Here is a 22,061-nt window from a genome sequence, read left to right on the forward strand (position 1 = left end):
ATAAAAGGCAAACCAGTGTGATACTAGTACTGCACATATGTCAGTAATATCCATGCCTAATAATATTGGTTTCCCTCAATATCGTTTAGAATCAGACTACTACTGTAATGCTGATACACAACACAAGACAGTTGGCAAGAGAAGAGGGGAAGTTCTCTACCACGCTGATGGATGGGGACAAGTGACGCTAATCCTGTAAAGATGTCTGCATCGTGCGTTTCCATGATGCCCATGGGTTTATCTGGGGACATTTAGTACCATACTCCATTTAAGAGTATTTAATCACAGGGTGACAGGACATTCTTGTGGTATTGTGATGTGGCACAATTACATCTCAGTTCAGAGGTTAATGAGCTATTTTCTCTGAAAGTTTATACAGGTTTCAAGAGGCATACCCCAGAGGAACTAGAACAGTTGCTTAATGATTGTAAAACTGCATCACTGCATCCTCCTTGGGTCTATTTGAGATATTCCACTATTCCTCTTTTAAATCTGTGTAGAAAGTGTTTCTCAGGTTACCAGATGGATTAATGGCATATTTTGACTGCTTGAAGTTTTACCATATTCTTTTTATATGCATTCACATAATTATTTTTCTGATTGGCTAGCATCCATCTAATTTAACTCTCTGTGCATTTTCTTGGCTCTTCTAGCTGTTTATAGTCTCATATTCTCACTGCCCTCCTTCCCAGGAACAAGTGCCCAGCCATGTTCCACCGGCCAGCAGGCAGCACCTCGTGAAATGTTCCTCCTGCAAGGACATGACTCACCCAAAAACAAAAGCTGGGGTGTACCCTTAGCAGCAAGGAATGGTGGATATTGTCTTCTGGTTTTGCAGGAGGAGGAAGAGTTGATGATCCAAAATTGCTGGATTGCGGTTTTGTGTTGATTTCATAGGTGAGAGGCCCTGTGGACTCTCTTCTTACAAACTTGGCAGAAAACACCAAGCTCTAGCTTACCTACCTATGTGCTAGAAGAGCATTTCTAGAGTGCAAAGATCGCGGCTTTACAGCCTGGTGACTGGCAGAACCCGCAGGTATTAGATGACTTTTGTTCTGGTCAGACAAAATCCAAGGCCCTTACCCCTCCCGGGCTCCTCGCCTTGTTCCTGGACGGTGATCCCCCAGGCAGAGGTACCCCGGGCACATCGCGGCGCTCTGTGGCTGAATTACAAAGTGACACCGCTGGGGTGCAGGGGCCCCCATGACACTTCATCTGTAGCTTTCTCTGATGGCAGCAGCTCAGGGAAATATCAACATGAGGAGATAGTCCGGTGGCTGACAGCCTGTTACCTGCTGGCAGGAAAGTCAGATGCTTTGATCGGACTCCCACTGGCTCATGCAGTGTGCTTGTGCAGGAACAGAGGTGAGCTGAGAGCTTTTCCCCGGAGCTATTTCATGAGGAGCTAGTCACTGCAGAAATAGGTATAGAGGATGTACTGCTTTCTTATTAGATTATTATTCTGTCTGATCAGACAGAATCTGATTAAACAGATTTTATTCCATCTGATAACGACAGAAGAGCATTTCTTTTTAACTAAATTCCTTTTCAAGCTCTGTGAACAGTAGTAAAGGAATAATTCTAGAAGAAAATGAACAGAATTGGATATTGTTATACTTAATAATAGAGATATTCTGATTTGGGGTGACTTCAGAGAGCAATTCAACCTCTGCAAGTGCAAACCGTGCAAAACCAGGGGTTTTTGATCTAAGACTCTCCTAAAAATGCCTTTCATTTTTCCCTAGCATTTAATTTTCACTATTACTCTGTGTTCCTGCTTATTTCAGCCACCTCTGTTTATGAGCCAGCAATGACTGTTTTTCTTTGACCGATCAAATTTTGTTAGCTTACTTCTGAGACATCTTTTTGAGCTATTTCTTTCTTACACTCTCTTAACTTCTTTGTCCTTTTAAATAATAAATAAGCAAATCATGATGAGTTACACATATTTTCCAGGAGAAAGTAAAGTGTGGAGCTTGTGAAGATTCCTTTTTTTTTTTTTTTTTCTGATTGCTTTTATAATTTTGGAGATAGGAAAGTTTTTTCCCGTGGGTAGTCTTTTCACATGAACCTGCTGGGTTTCATATTGCAAAATTTTGGAGGGGCTTTCCACAGAGACAGGATACAAAGATGAAAGAGGAAGAATTGCTATAAGAAGAAGTTTTATTTAAAAATATGGCTGAAGGATTGTGTATCACATTTTTGAGTAAACATTAGTAGCATACTGACAGAAGATGTGTCACTGGATTTACTTAGCATACAATACTCCTGGCAAGCAAAGTATGAAGTGAAAGCAGCATGTATTTTTATGTTATTGTTTAATATCATATAAAGGCTCTACCTTACCATACAGCTTTTTATTTTCTTGTTCAATAGAATAATACAAATTATTGCCATGGAGTATTAGAATTTAAGCTACAATACTTGCAACAATAGCATGTAACACAAATCAGCCTTAGCAAGCATTCAAGAGAAATCATGAATAAAAGAATCAGTCTGCAAGGCAAATGCCTTCTAGTCTGTCTCCTGCAGCCTTCTTTCCTCTGAAACATTCATCATCTCCCTCCTTGCTTGCCTGGACATAAAAGCAGGCAGCTACTTTTTTGTTATCAATAAGGCTGAGCACAGATCCACCATCACATCTTGTCAGAGAGCAAATTACTTAATCTAGAGCCAAATTCTTCCCTTTTCTGCTGTGTGCAAGCCTGGTGCTTCACACGCAACATTCACCAGCTTCTATATTTCTGTATGTACTTCAGTGCTCCCGTGTGGTTTTCCATAAATGATCATATACACCCACTTGAAGCAGGAGAGCCTCTGCAGGCAGAGATGCCATCTCAGTCCCAAGTGGGTCAGACACTGGGATGTGATGGGTGCACTTAAGGGTCTAAAATGGGGAGAGACAGCTAAGAAGCACAAGGAAGATGAAGCAGCAGCTGATTTCACAATGAATGTATTTGCTGAGGACTTCACATCCTTTTGGAGAGACCTTTCTGAGACTGGTTGTGAGCACACTGGATGTATTAAAACATAAACCCTCTCAAGAGTCCAGATAGAAGCTGTGGAGTCTAAAGATTCAGAAATGAGGTTGCTCAGTGCACCTGATTTTATGCTGTCAGACTTTTGCTCTTTCATCCCTAGAACTCCCACGAGTTTGTATTCTCTATCTGTTCAACAAGCTTCTTACAACTGAGGAATAGGTGAAGCAGTTCACTGGCAGCTCCTTGCCTTGCCTGTTGTCCTGTTAAGATAATGTCAGGGCATTGATAACTGTGAGCAGTTACACTCATCAGTGACAGCATTTTTTGTTATTAACCTGCCATTACATCATATGGTTTCACTGATGCAGCTTTGTCATTTTGTGCAGCATCAGTGTCTTCCTTCTGAGTTATGGCTCCTCATAGTCAGTCTGATCACAAAATTGTCAGCTGATAAAGAAAATATCTCTGTACAATTTATGTCACACCCTTTGCATGACAACAGATGGTCACAACTTACCATGGATTTAATATGTGCCTTCTCACCAACTGTTGGAGAACGGCTTGCAGAGAGCAAGGCCATAGCTCCCTGCAGAAGTCGGTCCCAGCCACCTGAGGTAAACAAAGGAAAGAACCCAGGGTACAGTTATGTAAACAAGGATGAAGACCCAGGGCTCAGTTGTGCTAGCGAGGATTGTTGTGAGAACACAGAGATAAGTTGGGGCGCATTATGACCTTGGGGGTGAAAGCAAAACAACCCTGGGAGAGAAGCAGGTTTACAGCAAGAAAGATGTTTATGCATACCAGAAATGCCACAAGGGGCTGGGATATTATAATGTGACCTTTTAGATGTACCCAATGGCTGAGATATTATAATATAGTTTCTTAAATGTATCCAATAGAGTTGCAAGTAGTGTATTGTAGACTGCTTATATAAGGTGTGATTTCTATCAATAAAGTTGAAGCTTGCTCTATCATTCACATTGAATCGGCTGCTTGCTTCCTCCGCCCGCCGCAACCAACAGCTGAAAACAGTGTAGGAAAGAAGACATGAAGAAATTGTGGGTTTTGCTGGACATTTGTAGCTTTGTTGGTTTGGGGTTTTGGTTTGGTTGTTTTTGTTTTTTTTTTAGAATGCTTTTTTCATGTTTCTGTGGGTTTATCTTGAGCTATCTGAGGCAAAGAGAATTACTTGATCATCCTTTCTTTTTTTCCCACCAAAATACGTTAGTGCCCAGAATGCCAGTGCTAGAATGGAGAAGAAAAAAAAACAACAACAACAAAACAAACAGGATGGGGAGTGTGCCTTTGTTTCTTTCTGATGCATCTCTTCTTTCTGCTTGCTTACAGTGAGGGGCATGCCCATCTGACCACATCATCAATATGACCTTTCTCTGTAAGCAGGCAGAAGGAAGAGATGCATCAGAAGGAAATGGAGACTTTCTGCTATCTAAGCACTGCTGTTCTGTGTACTAGCAGATATGAATTAAAAAAAGATATGCCCCTTGTGCAGTTTGCCTATGAGTGGGGCTCACATCCTGATCAACACTGTTTAAAAGTATATGCCTGAGTTAGGTAGAAGTAGGCCACCTATAGCAGCACCGTAGTTGTAACAGCAGTGAGTGCACTAGTTTTCGATAGTAAGAATACTCTTGCTCCACCTATAGCTTTCTGTTATCAAACCAACTTAGGAAATCAGGTTTACAAATAGGATTTTGGCTTTGTTTTGTTTGCCTGCTCTTTTTATGCAGGACTTCATGCAGAGAACAACAATGGCAGATAAATTTAACAGTTTGATATTCTTTTCCTTCAGCATGTCTGGGGATTTTCCCAGTGTTCATTTGGTGCCATTAAAGATGAATGGGATGACTAAATGGTTTACAATTTTACATATTCAGTTAACGTGAAAGCAATTACTAATGTGTATAATTATCTCCAGAATTACTTGGATCATGCAAATGGCATTCAAACCAACCATTTTTAACTGGTTTTCAGGGGATGTGTCATTACATAATTCATGGTAAGAATAGTACCCTACAATCTGAGCTCAATATTATTACCCTTTCAGAATTCTCAGATTATCCTCCTGAAGAGTGATAACTTTCTATTTTAACCAGTTTTTAGAGTGCTTCCAGATCTCAGTGGGGGACTGGGTATTGAATACAGCTTATGTCTACCACCTGAATGTGAGTCTTAGATCTAACAACACTGGGATCAATGTTCAAGCCATTATCCTCAGAATTAGGAGGACCATACTGAGACCAGTGAGTGGTTGACCTCCCATGACTGAGCCCTAGCCATGAAAGACGGTACAGAGAAATGAAAAAAAAAAAAAAAAAAAAAAAAAAAAAAAAAGAGCTTAGGTTAAATTACAGGAATGATGAATCAATGTTGAAGGCCAAGAGGCAGAGAAGAGTATGGTTCATGGGCAGGGTTAAAGAAAGTGACTGTGAGTGGAAGAAGGAATGGGGATGAGGTACGATCTAGATGGTACAGCAAGCACTAGAATGAAGTTCTACCTGAAGCCTTGATGCAAAAACTGTTGTAGTTTCTAAAAACTGTGAGAAGAAGCTGAAGCATAAACTGTACTTCACTTTCCATACTTTGCCTCATTGCAATGGTGAATAATAAGGGTTGTTTGGCTGTGGCTGCAAGGCAGAAGCACTATAGATGCAGATTTCAGTTACAACCACTTTTCAGTCAATCGGGGGGCTAGGGTCTCCGGCGTGAGGTGTGTGCAGTGGGCTGGCCCCAGCCAGCAGCTGAGCACCCACACAACTACTCTCTCAGTCCCTCCACCTCCAGTAGGGCAGGACAGAGAATAGGAAGAACAAAAGCAAAATTCATGATTCAAGGCACAGACAGTTTGAAGGAAAGAGAAGAAAGAAAACAAGCAGGAAATCACTTATCATCTCCCATGAGTAGATCGATGCCCAGCCAGTCTCTGAGCAATCACCACCAAAGAAGTCAATCCCCTCCCCTCTTCTACCTCAGTTTGCATTGCTGAGCACGTCATATAGTATGGAATATCCCTTTGGCCAGTTCAGGTGAGTTGCCCCGCCTGTGTCCCCTCCCAGTGTCTTGCCCACCCCCAGCCTACTCACTGCAGGGCAGAGTGGGAAAGAGAGGAAACCTTGATGCTCTGCAAGCAACAGGGGTGGACCAGGTAACATTAAAGGAAGCCCTAAGGGCAGGATTTTCAGAAGACTTCAGGACTTATTGCTGGTCCTCTGGACACCTCCCACTTTTTAAAAGAGGCAGAAAGGATCTTGAAACCATTGTGAGTTTTTAACAAAGCTTTTACAGAAATGTAAAGGCAGCAACATTTATTCAGGAGGTGTAGGCTCTTTTGTTCAAAGAAATTACATCAAACTGAGGCATCACTATCATTACTTTATAAGTGTAACTTTTTAATCCTCCCAAACCAAGTTTTGACCGTTTTGAATCCAAGGGTCATAGCATTTCCATAGCAAAGACTGCCAGAATAAAAATATGGCAATTTATGGAGCTATGAAGGAAGAAGCATACCCTTGTGTGAATCCTGGGAGTCTAGGGTGGGAGAAATCTGGCTGCAAGCTGTTGGGATGCAGTAAATGACAGTGGAGCCTTTGACAGAAGGATTAGAGACCTTCTGCACTGAGCAGAACAGTCAGAATGCAATCATAAAAAAACTTTTACATAATGAAGATAAAACAGAGATTCCCAGAACGGATGTGGTTCCCAAATAGTATAATCTGTCTAATGGAGAAAATATATACTCCAGCACAAGTTTGTATACACATGCATAAGCATATGTTGAACTGATTAAACACAGCTCAATTAGTTTATTCTGGTTTTGCTTTGTTACATGTGCAAATGGAAAAAATATGGCATCTGATAATAAATCAACTGTCAACAGAAAGTGAAAAGACATCAAAGGTTTTTCAAAGGCTGGTAAAATCTTTCCCTCTCCTAGAGAGTGGCTGATCCTTCAATAGAGGACCAGACCTCTCAATTGGAATTCCAGATCCAGTTAATGGATGAAGTGCTAAGGCTTGGACGACAGGCCCAAGCCAGAGTTGACCTATAGATGAATCCTGTGTATTTTTTAACTGATAACCATTGTGCTAGTAGGTATTGTACAAAGTTATAACAACCCACTTATGCTGACGTAAAAAGTGCAAAAGCATTGAAATACTGAACCCTGAACAACAGGCCCCGAGCTGAGGCTGCTGACTTCGCATGTAGCCATTAACAAAGTATGTAAGACCGCTAGTGAAAGATATGGCTTAGCATATAATCAGTAGTGAGGATGAAATGCTGAGAGAATTTATCCACCTTCCCTTATTTAGCCTGTTCAGGGCTGAGAACCCAAGTATCTGCCTTGTTAGAAACTCCCTTGGTTTCCCCCGTGAGCTCTGGCCAGGCTTTGGGTGGGATCCAACCGGAGAATGAAACCAGAAATTTTCCACTCAAAACAAAGGTGCCAGCTCTTCTGGCTTGCTGATTTTGGGGTATATAAGGCTGGGCCTGCTCACAGCGACTTTGGCAGCCTCACCTACGGGTGGAGGCACCGCGTAGGATTTCCCCCTTGCCGGGACGGGCTCTGCAAACCCTCGCTGTGACCGGGGCTGCCCAGCCACTGCGGGGCTGGGTGATGGGAACGTGTGCAAGTGGTGAGGGATCTTTCTTAATCACTGTTCTCTCTCTCGTGTAGTAATGATTGATGCATTACCCTGTATTCTCCTGTTTGCTGCATTAAGTGCACTATTCTGCTTTTTCTTACTGCACGCTTTCTGTATTACATTGTTACATTGGTTATCACCGGTAAAATACACCTGCTCTTTTCACTCTGGTGTCTGAGTTTAACTGGTATCCTTAATCAGCAAAACAATGGACTACAGTAACCCGTATTTCTCTGGCTGCAATGGACCTAAAGGATAACAGCCACAGATCCAGTCATGATGGGAGAATGACATAAGGTGATTTGAAACTTGTGGCCTGTTCTGCTCTCACTCACTCTAAATGTGTAATCACCACAATTCAGTATGCTGCTTGTGGTTTTGGAGTGCAGGTGAAGTTGTGAGAATGATAAATTTTTTTCATATAATTTAATTTAATATACACTTTGTATAAGTGAATAAAAGGATTTACCTGAAATATGTTATTACAATATCTCATTCATACCCTCTGTCACGCCTTGAATACTTATTTGAATAGAGTTTATGTCCTTGCTATCTAAAATGACTAGTACAAAAATCCTGTAAAGGAATTTCTTTCTTCCCTCTCTTCCCTTCAGTACCACAGTTTTCAGAAGAAGTGGTTAGACATTCAGAGCAGACAACTTACTGGCCACAGTGCGTTATTGCTACTGAGACACTTTGAGGAAAAAATAGAAAGGAATCGATACTTGTGCTGTCATTGTTAGAGAGGGACAGCTAAGGAAAATCTTAATGAATCTTCAGGGCACAAGTCTTAGGTCAAAAACTAGAGTAAGACTTATGTGTCTACCTTCAAGAAGGAAGATAAAAACCAGTAGCTTCTGAAAGGTGGATCTTACTGGTCTGCAAAAGCCAAACAATGCTACAGACCTATACAGCCATGCTGGAAGTTCAGCAATCTCCCTAGCTCAGCAAAGTCCCAACAGAGTTTTATTTCTACCAAAAGCCCGTATTGACACACTGCAGCTGGATTTCCTTGTAGCTCACAGTTCAGTGGGCTATTCCTGCTATGAAGCACAGCATATCCAAGCAGCACATTGTTGTTAAAGCTAAAAAAATTTCGTTGTATGTGAGTAGTTTATGGTCTTTATCCAGGTGGCAGTTTTGGATGTAATAGACTCTGAATACATGATGGGGCATAAAGCACACTAATGTTACCAAGATGAAGAAGAAACTCTTTGCCTGAGCCCTGAATTCCACATGGGAGTTGATGTCAGGCCAATATTTCACAGCTAGTTTGTAGATCACAGACAACTGGATTATGGTGAGCACAGCACAAACTGCCACCAAAATCCCAACCAAGCAGTAGTTAATGATCACCATGGGCACCTCTTGGATGTCCCGGTGGAACTGAAAGCATTCAGAAGGGTGGTGTGTCTTTGAGGTGCCATAGTATGAGAGAAAAACAGGTGTGATCACCAGTGCTCCCACCAGCCAGACAGCAGCCACCCATGTTGTAGTGCAGCACTTCCTAAACTCAGGTCGGAAGAGGCGTATTATGATGATAGCCACATAAAATGAGAAGGTGGTATACATGTGGAGGTAGATGATGGCGCTCGCCAGCTTGCAGGCAAACCTCCCAAATTTCCATTCCTGTAAAAAGTAATAGCTGAGGCGGAAGGGGATGCTGACTAGCATAAAGGTGTGCAGCACCAGGAGGTTGATGATGATAATGGTCATCACAGATTGTGATCTCCTTTTAAACAACTGATGGGACATCATGATGACCCCCAAGGTGCCGCCAGCCAGGTCAATGAGGTACAGGGCTATGAGAAGAGTGTGGAGTCCCTCTGAGGTGTCTGGCAGCGTCTCGTTGGAGGAAAGGTTCTGCTGGATTATGCTGCTGTCAGGCATTTTCCTCAGTTCCCCTTCCAAAGGCTACTGAAAGTGAAAAATTAGAATTTTTAAAATAGACACATTTTCTTTGTTGCTTCCTTTATTGTTAACTATGGGATGTCACAGATTCATGAAAGGATATTTTACTGAATTGTGTTTGAAATTATGTTATCCCATGCAGTATACAACCTTATAACTGTAGTCATACTGTATATGACAGCAACAATCCATGCCTCTTGGTGGTAAAACCATGTTTTATATAATTATGAATGAGTTTTTAATTTACTAAACTGCATTCTAGTTTATTTTTTTCCCCAGTTATTTGCCTCTAGATTCAGCCATTTGAAATAGCCAAGACACTGTTTGTTTTTAAATTATACAAGTTTAGTTTGCACTCATGTTGTAAAGTTAAATTGAAGGTGGGAAAATTACTGAAATGTTGTTTTACCTATAATTTGCAGATACTTTATGGAGACACCCAAGCCATCTGTTTAGCATCTTGCTGAACGAGTGCAGGACACCCAGAAGTCTGCAAAAGTTTCAGTTTCTAGATGCATAGAGCACACTGAAGACAAAAATATACAGATGAAAATCTAATTTCTTCTTGCTTCAGCTCCACACCTTTTTGCTATAGAATTTCACCTGAGCTACTCTACTGTGAAAAATGATTAAAGATAAAAATTAGTTAGGAACAATCTTCTGAAAATTATAGTCCTATTGGCACTTGTTGAGCATAGCCACATACAGATGCATTCTTATTTAGACTTAAGGCAAAATGTGGACTGTTCAGTTGTTTGGGTTTGCATTTGGATTTCTGCACAAGTATACAGGGGTAGCATGTGGGGCACATGCGTATTTTACTAATGAAATCTATCCTTACAAAGAGTTTCAAAAGAGCAAAGAGCTGAAAAATGGTTTCTTAAAAAAGCAGGGTCTTCTCTTAAAGTTTGAAATCAGTAAAATTCTTTTAATTGGCAATTCTTAATTCTGCTACACTCATCTGTAAAATCATAGACTGCCACTGCAAAACATTTTCAGAGAAACTGTCTATTTATGAAGCATCAGGCAAAACATCTTTAGAAGGACATTGGAGTGTTGTATCCAAGACTGATATAAACCTTTCTGTTCATTCCCTTTTAAAATGCATGATTTTAGACGCATTTAAATGGATGAAGTTGTATACCTGCCTAGTGATCCTGGGGCAGGCATGAGAAATTTGCTTTCCCAGAAAATTCACTAGAAGAAAAGACTTAAAGCTTTAAGAAGATGACTTTCTGCTCTTCGCACAAATTAATTTTCCAATGTATATCGTTAACATTTCAAACTGGCTTTAAGAAGGTACAATCCTTTTGTTGTTATAAACAGCATACTTACAGCCTAGACAGCAACATTTTATATTACTCAGAGATAAATGATGATTTTTCAATATTGACAAAATAAGATACTTAAATATTACCTTATAATTTCTTATTTTTCTGCCTTCTCTCTTCTTTTTTTTTGCCATTTCATGCATCCATAGCATATGACATATATAACCCGTGTGAATAAAGGGCCTTTGGTGTGACTGTTTGACCGAGAATGGTTGAGGGTTTTCTCATCTGACATACAGGAAGCCATAAGCCTTTTTTCTTGCTTCACTGTGATAGCAATTGAATACGTTCAACATCTAATACTACTTTGTTCATGCAGAGAGAACTGTTGAAAAGCTGCTGAGCTGTCAGAGACCATCACTATGCTCAGACATGTAGTACAGACCTACCCATCAGGACTACTTCTGTCCACAGTTGGGTCAGTCTTAAAGCTCAGATGGGCAGCAATTCTCTGAGCTGTTCAACTGCTACAAGTTACAGGGGTTTTCTACTAAGCAAGTAAAAAGTGCCACTGATCAAATGAAGAAATACGCAGCTGAGCAGAGGATTTTTCATTATAAATGCACTTCTCCCCTGAACTTGTTTTATGTTTAATAATTAAGCTAAATGTGCCAGAATAACAAAGTGTTTAGCAGAGTTAACAGAAGATCGTGCTTTAACATGCTATTAGATCTTCAAGAATTCAGAGATTACTCACTGTTTAAATGTTATAAGTAAAATAAGCTTCAGACATATATGAAAAGTGATTTAACAGTTCCTGCTGTTAAAAAAAGGACATGCAGAGGCCAGCAGTGCTTGAAGATTATGCCTGAACTGCAGTCATGAATGCTGACCCCAAACCGTATCATTAGTATAGGGTAGCTCACTAAAAAAGAGGAAAGCATTGTGTCAGGGCTCTTCTAGAGACATTAAAAAGCAGTTTCTGACTAGAAATTACACAGAAAAATGTTCGCCTAGCTTATTTTTCAATTAGATTTCTAGACCACAGTACAAAAGAACAACACACAAGGTTTTGTGAGCAATAAAAACAATATTCCAGCAGAGCTGAACTGGCATTGCTCCTGCCATCATGCAGTCACCCTCTGCTGTGGATGTGAGGATGGTTCTCTCCCAGATGCTTCTCTCCTATAATTAAGTACAGTCATTAGGAAGAACAAGATGTGAAAGAGAGCTATTAGAAGTAAATAAATAAATACAAAGACTCAAAAAACCAAGGGCACTAAATGTTAGGGAGAGAAACAGAAAGGGTTATGAGGGTGAGCAAGAATGTGGAAACTGCAGTTTGTGAGACAGGATGAACTCTGAAAGCTTTGAGGGAGCAGTTACCACCTTATCTAGACCAGGATTCAGAACAAGAGGGATGCCCATTTTGGAAAGTGCATATACTCACAGGCTTGGCGTAAGAGAAATGCGCAATTGCTCCAGCAGACAGAGCACCGAAGGAAAACAGCTACATGAGTGATGGTACTCACCAGGTCTGGTTCCAGCATCACTTTAGTCCCACATAAGGACAGGCTGCCATCCAACATAGTAGCAATGGTGTTTGGATGGCAAAACGATCAGCTGATTCTGCAGAAACACACAGGAAGTTAGGGAACAGCCTGCGTGTCAGAAACTGATGATTTTGATGGGTTAGAGTGATCATGAAACTACATCCACAGCCTCTAGATAAAATAGGGAAATGCCTGCAGCCTTCTGCTCTATCCACAGGACCTGAAGCAATCCACAAAACTTGAACCACCAAGCAGTAATGCAGAAGAGACATGAAGAAATTGCATTCCTGAAATGGCTGTTATGTGACAGTGGCACTCCAGACAGAGCTGACTCAGGCTATGAGATCAAAAGCTCTGTGAACTCTATAACCTTGTTGAGTCCAGTTTGAGCTCTTTGGATGTAAAGTGATGCCAAAAATCCTGCAAAGGTGTTGCATGGATAATTTCCTTGTCACCTTGGGGAGAGTGCCATTGGCTGACACCAAAACTGCTGGGGGTCAGAAACTGAACTTCTCAGTCAATGTTTTACACCTCTGAGTCACTTAGTCCTCAAAATGTTCCTGATGGTTGTATGTTGAAGCTGTTCAGTGTATTAACCTTTCATCTTCACGTTCTTTTGTTAAAAAAAATATCACTCAATTCAACTCTGTAATCTAGGTCTTAAGTTTTAGGTTACTTTCTCATCTGAGTATAAAAGGAAATTGAGTCACGTCAGCCTGTTCAAATGAACTTGCAGATCTTGCTTTTGCTTCTTACTTCATCAGCACAAAGTTTGCCTTGACCAATGGTGAGAATAAAGGTTGAAAGAGAAATTCATATATACACATCAGAAATCCAGGTCAAGACTAGCATCACAAATTTAAGGAAAGAGAGAAATGGACATGTGTGGTTCAACACTGGGTGAAACAGAACACAAAGAAGAAAGGTGAAAGTTTAAATCATTAAGAATAGAAACTGAAACAGAAGAAGCAATAGTTGAGAGAAGAGGAACAAGGCCTGTTGGATGTTCAGAGATGGGATGAGTCTCTGTGGACGTGTCACTGACTGTGCCTAGGAATGGGTATAGAGGAGTTCCTTTAGTCAGGGACTAGATCCATAATAGTACTCTAAGTTCTTGATTTAATTTAACTTCTGCATGATTTCCTGTGCTTCCTGTGTCACTGTTTAAGAAAATGTTATGTTTACTGGTCAGTATAATAGCAACCAAGGTTTCACATCTGAGCTCAAGATCTCATTTCTAAGAACAACCATATAACTGAGCTACCTTGTGTTATGAGATAGGTTTTCAATTTTAGCTACTTCCAACCTAGGGTTATAATTTCGGATAATGTCAATTATTTATTCATATTAAACCCTCTATTGCTACTTATGAGCACATGTCGTATGAGGAGAGGCTGAGGGAACTGGGGTTGTTTAGTCTGGAGAAGAGGAGGCTGAGGGGAGACCTCATCACCCTCTGCAGCTCCCTGAAAGGAGGGTGCAGAGAGATGGGGATGAGTCTCTTGAACCAAGTAACAAGTGATAGAACAAGAGGGAATGGCCTCAAGTTGAGCCAGGGAAGGTTTAGACTGGCTCTTAGGAAGCATTTCTTTGCAGAAGGGGTTGTTGGGCTTTGGAATGGGCTGCCCAGGGCAGGGTGGAGTCCCCATCCCTGGAGGGGTTTAAGAGTCGGGTTGACCCAGCGCTGAGGGATCTGGTGGAGTTGAGAATGGTCAGTGTGAGGTTAATGGTTAGACTGGATGATCTTCAAGGTCTTTTTCAGCCTAGATGATTCTGTGATTCTGTTATTATAAGAACTGAGCTACATATAGTCCAGAGTCATAAAGAACAGTAAGACAGCGAATACGTGTGTTAACGTTTTAACATACTTCTTTTTCTGTGATTACAGATGCAATCACAGTTCTTTCTGTCTCACTCCCACTCTGTTAGACATGAGTCACAGGTACTGGAAAGTGAGCAAATCATCCTCTGTGGTTAGCGAATTTGCAGGATAGTCCCTTTCATTTGTGAATCCTACCCACCCATGAAGCATGAAGAATTTAGTAACTTCAGCCAGTAAATGGTCAAAAAGGTTGGCAGAAGATTTGAGATTCTTGGACCATTCCTTCTACTTATTTGATTGCAGACTCACTGAGAGTTTTCTCAGGCTTTGTTTGTCAGGATGGAAGAGGGTATCTGGCTTCTCAGTTTATTAGAAATAATAATAGTTGCCTCTGTCATACCTATTTAGTATTCCTCAAAAGTAGCTTTATGCTTCATATAAGTAGAAATAATATATCATGGATTTTATGGAGGAATTTGGCAGAGTATATGACAGGCAGGCTATGACTTGACTTTTGAAACAAAACTGTTATTTCTTGGGTTTGGTGCAAGGTGATGAGATTTATTACTAGAAGTTCAGGAACGTGGCATTATTCTCCTGTGCTGGTACTTATCACTTAGTAGTAAGTTAGAAGATTTATGAAAAAATTATGTCCTATTATTTGGTCTAATTGCCCTCCAACACCTGTAGAGGCAATTAAAGTTGTTGCTGCTTTAGATTATTGCAGAGAATTGATAATGCTGGCTTTAAAGTGTCATTGTACTCGGGAACAGCTGCAGAGAACCACATGTGAGCCAAGGATCTGGCACTGACAGCATAACCTTTTCCTTGTCCCAAATGCTTTCCTTTCTGCTTGAACACACTGCCACCCATACTCCTTGTCAAACTTAATTCCCTTTGTTTACAGTCTGACAGCCTTTCTCAGAAGTCTTCATTTCTAGGGATAGCCCCACACAATGCTACTTCACTCTGTTTCTCATGTTCTTCTGCTTGGTAAACAGAGTCACAGCCACAGACCCTAAATTCTTCTTTCCTGATACTAATATGTAGGAATCAACAAACCTCTGAAGTAGTTAGATGCCTGCAACAATGTTTACTTGACACAGATTTGGGCAAGGCCTAATGTTTATTAATCTAAAAAGCAATTAGATAGAGAACACATAAACCAATTAACTGATGCAGGAACGCAGAGATCCTCATTGCACTGATAGCAGTTTTCAATGAGTTACAAGAAGCACACAGGGTGCCCAAAACACAGAGGTGGTGCTTGCAAGGTGGGGTAGAAAGGTTGGGTTTGTTGTTTAATTTTGGGTTGGTTTTCCAAATTGCCGTTTATCTTAAACTCCCAGAGATCTTGCAACTATGTGTTTCTGACCATCTCCCACAAAAATGAGCTTTACCTTTACTGAAGAAAGTTTCCCATTTTTCTGAAAGAAAGTTGAGCGCTCATAATCTGGAGGGAGTTGTAGAGAGAGCACTAGAAGGCAAGGACTAAGACTCTCAAAAAGTGTTTGCATTTGTCAGGAAATTAGTTTATCATCTGATGATTGTGGTGTCTACAGGCCTGTTGCCAAGTTTCATCAAAGCACACATTCCAAAAAGACATCTAGAAAAACAACGACAAAAGAGGGTTTTGAACTCTTGAGAACTTGAAGTATATCAGCTCTCTAGAACCCAAACCCAGGAGCAAATCAGAAAAAATAGGTTAGCATTTAACCTTAATGGGGGAGTCAGGGGGTGGTAATCAATATCACTAGTGTGAATTCTGAGATATAAAAGAAATTAAATATCGGTATGAAACAGAAGACCTAGAAAATTTCCAATATATAGCTGTAATATTTCATGCTGTTCTCGGTGGTTGAAACTGGACTGGTTGTGAAACTAGAAGAGTTTTTAGTTCCTATCACTAAATAGAGATTTGAATACAAATTCTATGCTGCAGGCTACAAGCCTTTTCTGATTTAATTTCCTGTGGGATTTTCAAAGATGCCTAGAGAGGCAAGAGTGAGTTTGAAAATCGTATATTTCAGCTAGTAGATGCTACCACAGAAGTTGCTTTCTTCAAGTCCCTGGAAGAAAAGGCAGGGACAAGGTTTGGAAAACCTACTGTGGGGTAAATCCGCAAGTAGAAGAAACTCCAAAGCTGAGGCCATTTGTGCAATGGTCTAAGTCCTGTATTTACAAAAACTGACTCTGTCACCCTCAGAGTGCCTTGTCCATAGCATGGATACCATATGCAGAAGAAAATAGAACAACAAAAAAAGCAGTTCTGCAACACTCAAAAATAAAAGTGGCTTAGGAAGCAAGCATTGTGCAGACAAGAATAATCTGAAGGGATTTACAAAGAGATGCTCATCATGTATTTAAAGTTTACCTCCACTCTGCCCTTCTTTGAGAAAGGTTCTGTTGATGTCTTGAGATGCCAGCAGCAACTGGGAATAAACATATGTGCTGGCCAGTCCATCACCTGTGGTAAGACCAGCAGTTCCAGAAGACCCATACATTTCTCAGGGCAGAGTTGTCATTTTATATTCTAATAGCAAATATCACTGGCGTCATCATCAGATCTGGAAACTCAATGGTTTAATAAAAGACTGCCCAAGTTACCAAAAAAATAGCATCTCTACTGGGGTCTCGCTCTAGGCCTTGGGTTTGTTTTGGGTCCAAAGCACCCAGTTCTTCCTCTTTTCAGGAAGAGGTTGCAGACCGCTTAAATGACACCAGTGATTACCCCAGCTGCTCTGACTTACATCCAGGACAGCACTTCTACTCTTTCTAGTGCTATGATAATGTGAAGTGGTGACCACAGCTTCCTAACGGAAGGGCATTTATTTACAGGAAACACAAAATGACCTTTAAGAAGAAATCATAAAAATCAATAAAGCAGACTTTATGCTTATTAAGATCTTACCCAGGTTTGCTATTTGCTGAAATGTGAGGAACCATTACTTGAGAGCAACTTGACATTACCCAAAGCAACTCAGAAAGACTTTTGCTCGCTACATTGGATAATACCTTTACAGTTATATATATTGTACATATTACTAAATAATTCACCTACATTCAGCACTTAAAAGATGAAATAACAGTGTAATTTCTGCTGCCTTTTTGCTAATTGGGAAATCTGCTGTTTGCAGGGATGAAATAAAATGAATTCTATGCCGTATGGCTGTTTATACCCCATACTCTCAACACATGGCAAAGAGAATATGTATAACCAATCCAAATGCTCTCATACTAAAATGATCATGATCCTAAGTACCATCAAACGGTCTACATCAACTCGTTCAATAACTTTCACTGTTTCTTTGTTTTCTCAGTTCAAGAATTGGAGCAATTACTATAACTGTAAGAATATTTCTACCCTAAAGCATAGATGGGCCACGCAGTTAATTGACATACTTTCAGCTAACTCTATGAAATGAATTATGTGATAGGTTCCAAATGAACTGTTTAGCAGAGTCCTGTTGGACTTATCTTTCCACTGTAACAAAAATAGGTTGTAGAACAAGAGATCGGGTTGGAGGGGAACATTTAAAATGAAGTGATTAACTTAATTGCTTTTCTTTCAAACACCAGCCATTCTTAGAAGTGAAAGATGGGAGAAGCTTTTGTTAATGCAGAAGACACAGGGAGGAAATTATTTCTGTACATGCAACATGAGGTTACTTTTGAAAATCTTGTACTCAACTATAACAATCATTTTTGAATGTTGAAACTCAAATGAGTGCAAAATGTCACAAGCATGAAATTTGAATTATTTTAATGCATCGATTGTCAAAAGGAGAGAGGCATGGAGAGAGGGAGTCAAAAGCAATGACCAAATTGCTCCATTACTAATATTTTCCCACTGTAGGCAATCAGTCTTGGCTTCAGAGAGATAGGAGAGGGCTACCTTTAATAGCAGAAGGGCATCTTTGGGATTCAGCAGTTAGCTCTTGTTAGAGAGTAGAGGCAGCTTTTCTCCTGGTGCTTTAACTCCACTTTCCTTGGGAGAATGCAGCAGTTACTGGGTGTCCAGTGTTCCTGAGCTCCAACAAGCATCTTCTGTCTCTGCTTCTGGCTTGAAAGTCTCTGAGCAAATACGGTGGAGCAGAGATTAAGAGCCTGCTGGTTTTTATCCAAAAATTTGGTAGGGAAACATCCCCAGACCTAGGAATAGCCTTAAATCTATGAAATCCAGCACAAATATAACACTTGCTAGTGATGTACTCCTTTCCCAAAGAGCAAAGGGAAAGACAGAGGCTGTGGATGAAGAGGACAGACTTCCAGAAGCTGACTCTTGAGCCCAGCAGGAGAAATCAAACTGCCAAGACATTTAGAGATTCAGGGGAATGCTCAGCCCTAGGGACAAGGCCTAGAAAAGGGGGGTAGAAAAGTTCTTAGGATTAGAGAAGACAGCTGAGACACACTAGAAAACCAAAAAAAGGAAAAGGTAAATCAAAATAAAGTTGAATAGCAGGGCTAAGAACAGTAATGTTACTGTTGTTCCATGAAAAAAGTGAAAGAAAAGAGAACTTTTCATCTTTCATACCCATGTACAGCAAGAGGCAGGATTTGACAGCACCCGCTGCAAGTCTGAAAAGACATCCATGATAGTATTCATATGGAGGTCCATCCACAGGGTAAATATACATTCTGGAAAGAATTAAAATGAGTAGCTGATGTTTCTTTAATCATAGCTGGTGGGCTACTACCATCCTTGAAACCTGCCTGACTAATCTCCTATTGTGCTGTGACAGTGTTGTCAGCTGACTGTTCGTACAGACCTCCCAGACCTCAGAGGGTACAAACCCTTCTGTAGGGAAAATTTCTGGACTGTGAAATAATTGAAAGGGCCTGAAGTCCTTGCTCAGCTCCCATTTTGGATACCTGTGAGAAAAGAAGTGATGGCACTTCACACAGGGTCATAGGACTAGCTCAAGCCAATTCAGGTTTTATAAATCACAGTGCTTTTAGATATGTTTCCTGTATACCTTTGAGATAAATAGAAGCAAAAAACCCTCCAGAACAGTAATTTCTTTGCCCTTTTTTTTTTTTTTTTTTCCTCACTTGAAGGTCCACTCCCTGTCCATATAAAAGCCTTCTAGGTGTTACTGGCCTTAGCATCCTACAGCTACCTTCCAAGGATGATAGGGCAGGCAGCTGTTTCCCCAGGGTTATCACTGACCCACACTACAGATTTGCTGCCCAACATATTTTGATTGCAGGATAACTGCAACCACACACACTTGCATGAGGAGATTTTCCATGATCCAAGTGCCACACTCATTTACCTACTCCAACCACATGTAACATTCCTTCAGCAGCTACTTATGATAAGAAATAAGCTCAGGGGGAAGATCTTCTTTTCAAAAAGTCATACTTTTCCTCTAAGCAAATCCTGACCTCTTTGAAGATTTATTTTATCTAAATATGAGAGAGAGAAAAAGGTGCCCTAAATATGATTAATAATTTGATCTAAAGTGCAGATGAAAATCAGGGAGGGTGTTTACCTACGTATTTCAAAGGTACATTGATTTAATGTTTCAACTATACATTTTCAATGTACAAAAAAGCAGAAATAATTGTAGTAGAAATAAGCATCTTTAAAAACATTCTATTTCTCTGTAAAGTTGAAGGCCTAATTAATCTAAAAATTCAAAGTTATGTTCCTTTGCATAAAAAGGTATATACTCTTAAAAATAAATCCAAGGACTATGTCCTCAGTTCAAAGGAGTCAGTGAAAGAGGCAATTAATTTTCTTCTTTTTCTTTTTACTAAGCATGGTTTTAGGCACGACTGTCAAACTGTTGCCAGCCAGAATCAACCAGTTGTTACCTATGAGAAGCCAAAAATTAATTGATTAAAAAGTTGCTTGTTAGATCCCCCTGACACTTGAAAGTTCTCTGATTAAAAAAATGAATAAATAACAGGTTTTTCATGTTTAAACCTTGGGGATTTTTTGCTCTGCATGCTCATATTTAACAATTTGACTAAAAATAAGGTTGTATCAAAATACAATTCTATTTTCTAAACTAAAGCTCTTTCATGCAATCCAATCCACCAGTTTAAGGAATTTTACAGTCTTTTAAGTCCTCTAAAAATTCTGAAGTGAGGTGGGTTGACCCTGGCTGGCAGCTAAACCCCCACCTGATCGCTCATTCCTTTCCCCCAGAGGGATGTGAGATAACTGGAAGGACAAAAGAGAGAAGAAAACTTAAAGACAGTTTAGTAAGCAAGGGCGCGTGGGAAGAAAGGAATAAAATAATGAAATGATGCCTACCTGGACTTGCACAAAGCATTTGACGCTGTCCTGCATGACATCTTTGTCTCTAAATTGGAGAAATATGGATTTGACAGACGGACCACTTGGTGGATAAGGAATTGGCTGGGTGGTCACACTTAAAGAGTTGCGGTCAATGGCTCGATATCCAAGTGGACAGCAGTAACAAGTGCCATTCCTCAAGGGCTGGTGTTGGGACCAGTGCTGTTTAACATCTTTGTTCGCGACATGGACAGTGGGATTTAGCACACCCTCAGAAAGTTTGCTGATGACACCAAGCTGTGTGGTGCGGCCAACGCGCTGGAGGGAAGGGATGTGCCATCCAGAGGCACCTGGACAGGTTGGAGAGGTGGGACGTGCAAACCTCATGAATTTCAATGAGGCCAAGTGCAAGGTCCTGTACGTGGGTCAGGGCAATCCCAAGCACAAATTCAGGCTGGGTGGAAAATGGAATGAGAGCAGCCCTGATGAGAAGGACTTGGGGGTATTAGTGGATAGAAAGCTAACTATGAGCCAGCAATGTGCACTTGCAGCCCACTATATCCTGGGCTACATCAAGAGAAGTGTGACCAGCAGGTCAAGGGAGGTTATTTTCCCCCTATACCCTGCTCTGATGAGACCCCATCTGGAGTACTGTGCCCAGCTCTGGACACAACATAAGAAGGAAATGGAGCTGTTGGAGCAAGTCCAGAGGAGGCTATGAAGATGGTCAAAGGACTGGAGCACCTCTCCTTAACAGGTCAGGCTGAGAGAGTTGGGGTTGTTCAGCCTGGAGAAGAGAAGGCTCTGGGGAGACCTTATGGCAGCCATCCAGTACTTTAAGGGACTACAGGAAAGATGGGGAGGGACTCTATCAGGGAGTGTAGTGATAGGACAAGGGGTGATGGTTTTAAACTGAAAGAGGGTAGATTTAGATTAGATACAAGGAAGCTCTTCACAGTAAGGGTGGTGAGAGACTGGCACAGGTTTCCCAGAGAAGCTGTGGCTGCCCCCTCCCTGGAAGTGCTCAAGGCCAGGTTGGACAGAGCTTTGAGCAACCTGAGCTAGTGGAAGGTGACCCTGCCCATGGCAGGGGGTTGGAACTAGGTGATCTTTAAGGTCTCTTCCAACCCAAACCATTCTACAATTCTGTGATTCTATGATGATGTAAAAGCAATCATCATCTACCACCAGCAGACTGATCCCCACTCAAACTCTAAGCAATGGCTACTTTGGAAAACCTCCCCTGCCCTGCTTTACTGATGAGCATGGTGTTATATGGTGTGGAATAACCTTTTGGATTGTTCAGGTCAGCTGTCCCAGCTGCATTTCCTCCCCAACTCTTGCCCATCCCCAGCCCACTGGCTAGAGGCACAGATTGGAAAAACAGAGAAGGTTTTGGTGCTATACGAGTGTGGCTCAGCAAGAGCTAAAACACTGGTGTGTTATCATCACTGTTTCAGGCACTAATCCCAAAAAAAAAAAGCACCATATGGACAGCTATGGAGAAAATTAACTCCATCCCAGCCAGATCCAGTACAGAAAGGGAAAATGCAATTTTGAAGCAAACAGTTGAAATATTCTGAAAATATAACAAAACATGAATCTTCAAAATGAA

The 22,061-nt window shown here is 40.9% G+C and overlaps 1 protein-coding gene across 1 annotated transcript; it reads right to left on the bottom strand.

Annotated features, from left to right (window-relative positions):
- Positions 1–8,668: 8,668 nt before the first annotated feature.
- On the bottom strand, positions 8,669–9,532 carry LOC113477521 (probable G-protein coupled receptor 141). The gene has a single exon (XM_026843833.1). The coding sequence runs from the start codon at positions 9,530–9,532 to the stop codon at positions 8,669–8,671; it is 864 nt and encodes a 287-aa protein (XP_026699634.1).
- Positions 9,533–22,061: the final 12,529 nt, after the last annotated feature.

This window comes from Athene cunicularia (genome assembly GCF_003259725.1).
Source record: "Athene cunicularia isolate RWA chromosome 2 unlocalized genomic scaffold, athCun1 chr2_part2, whole genome shotgun sequence".
Taxonomy (NCBI): domain Eukaryota; kingdom Metazoa; phylum Chordata; class Aves; order Strigiformes; family Strigidae; genus Athene; species Athene cunicularia.

What these genes read in the sequence shown, in the direction of transcription:
- LOC113477521 (XM_026843833.1), bottom strand. Translation starts at nt 9,532, where the DNA reads ATGCCTGACAGCAGCATAATCCAGCAGAACCTTTCCTCCAACGAGACG.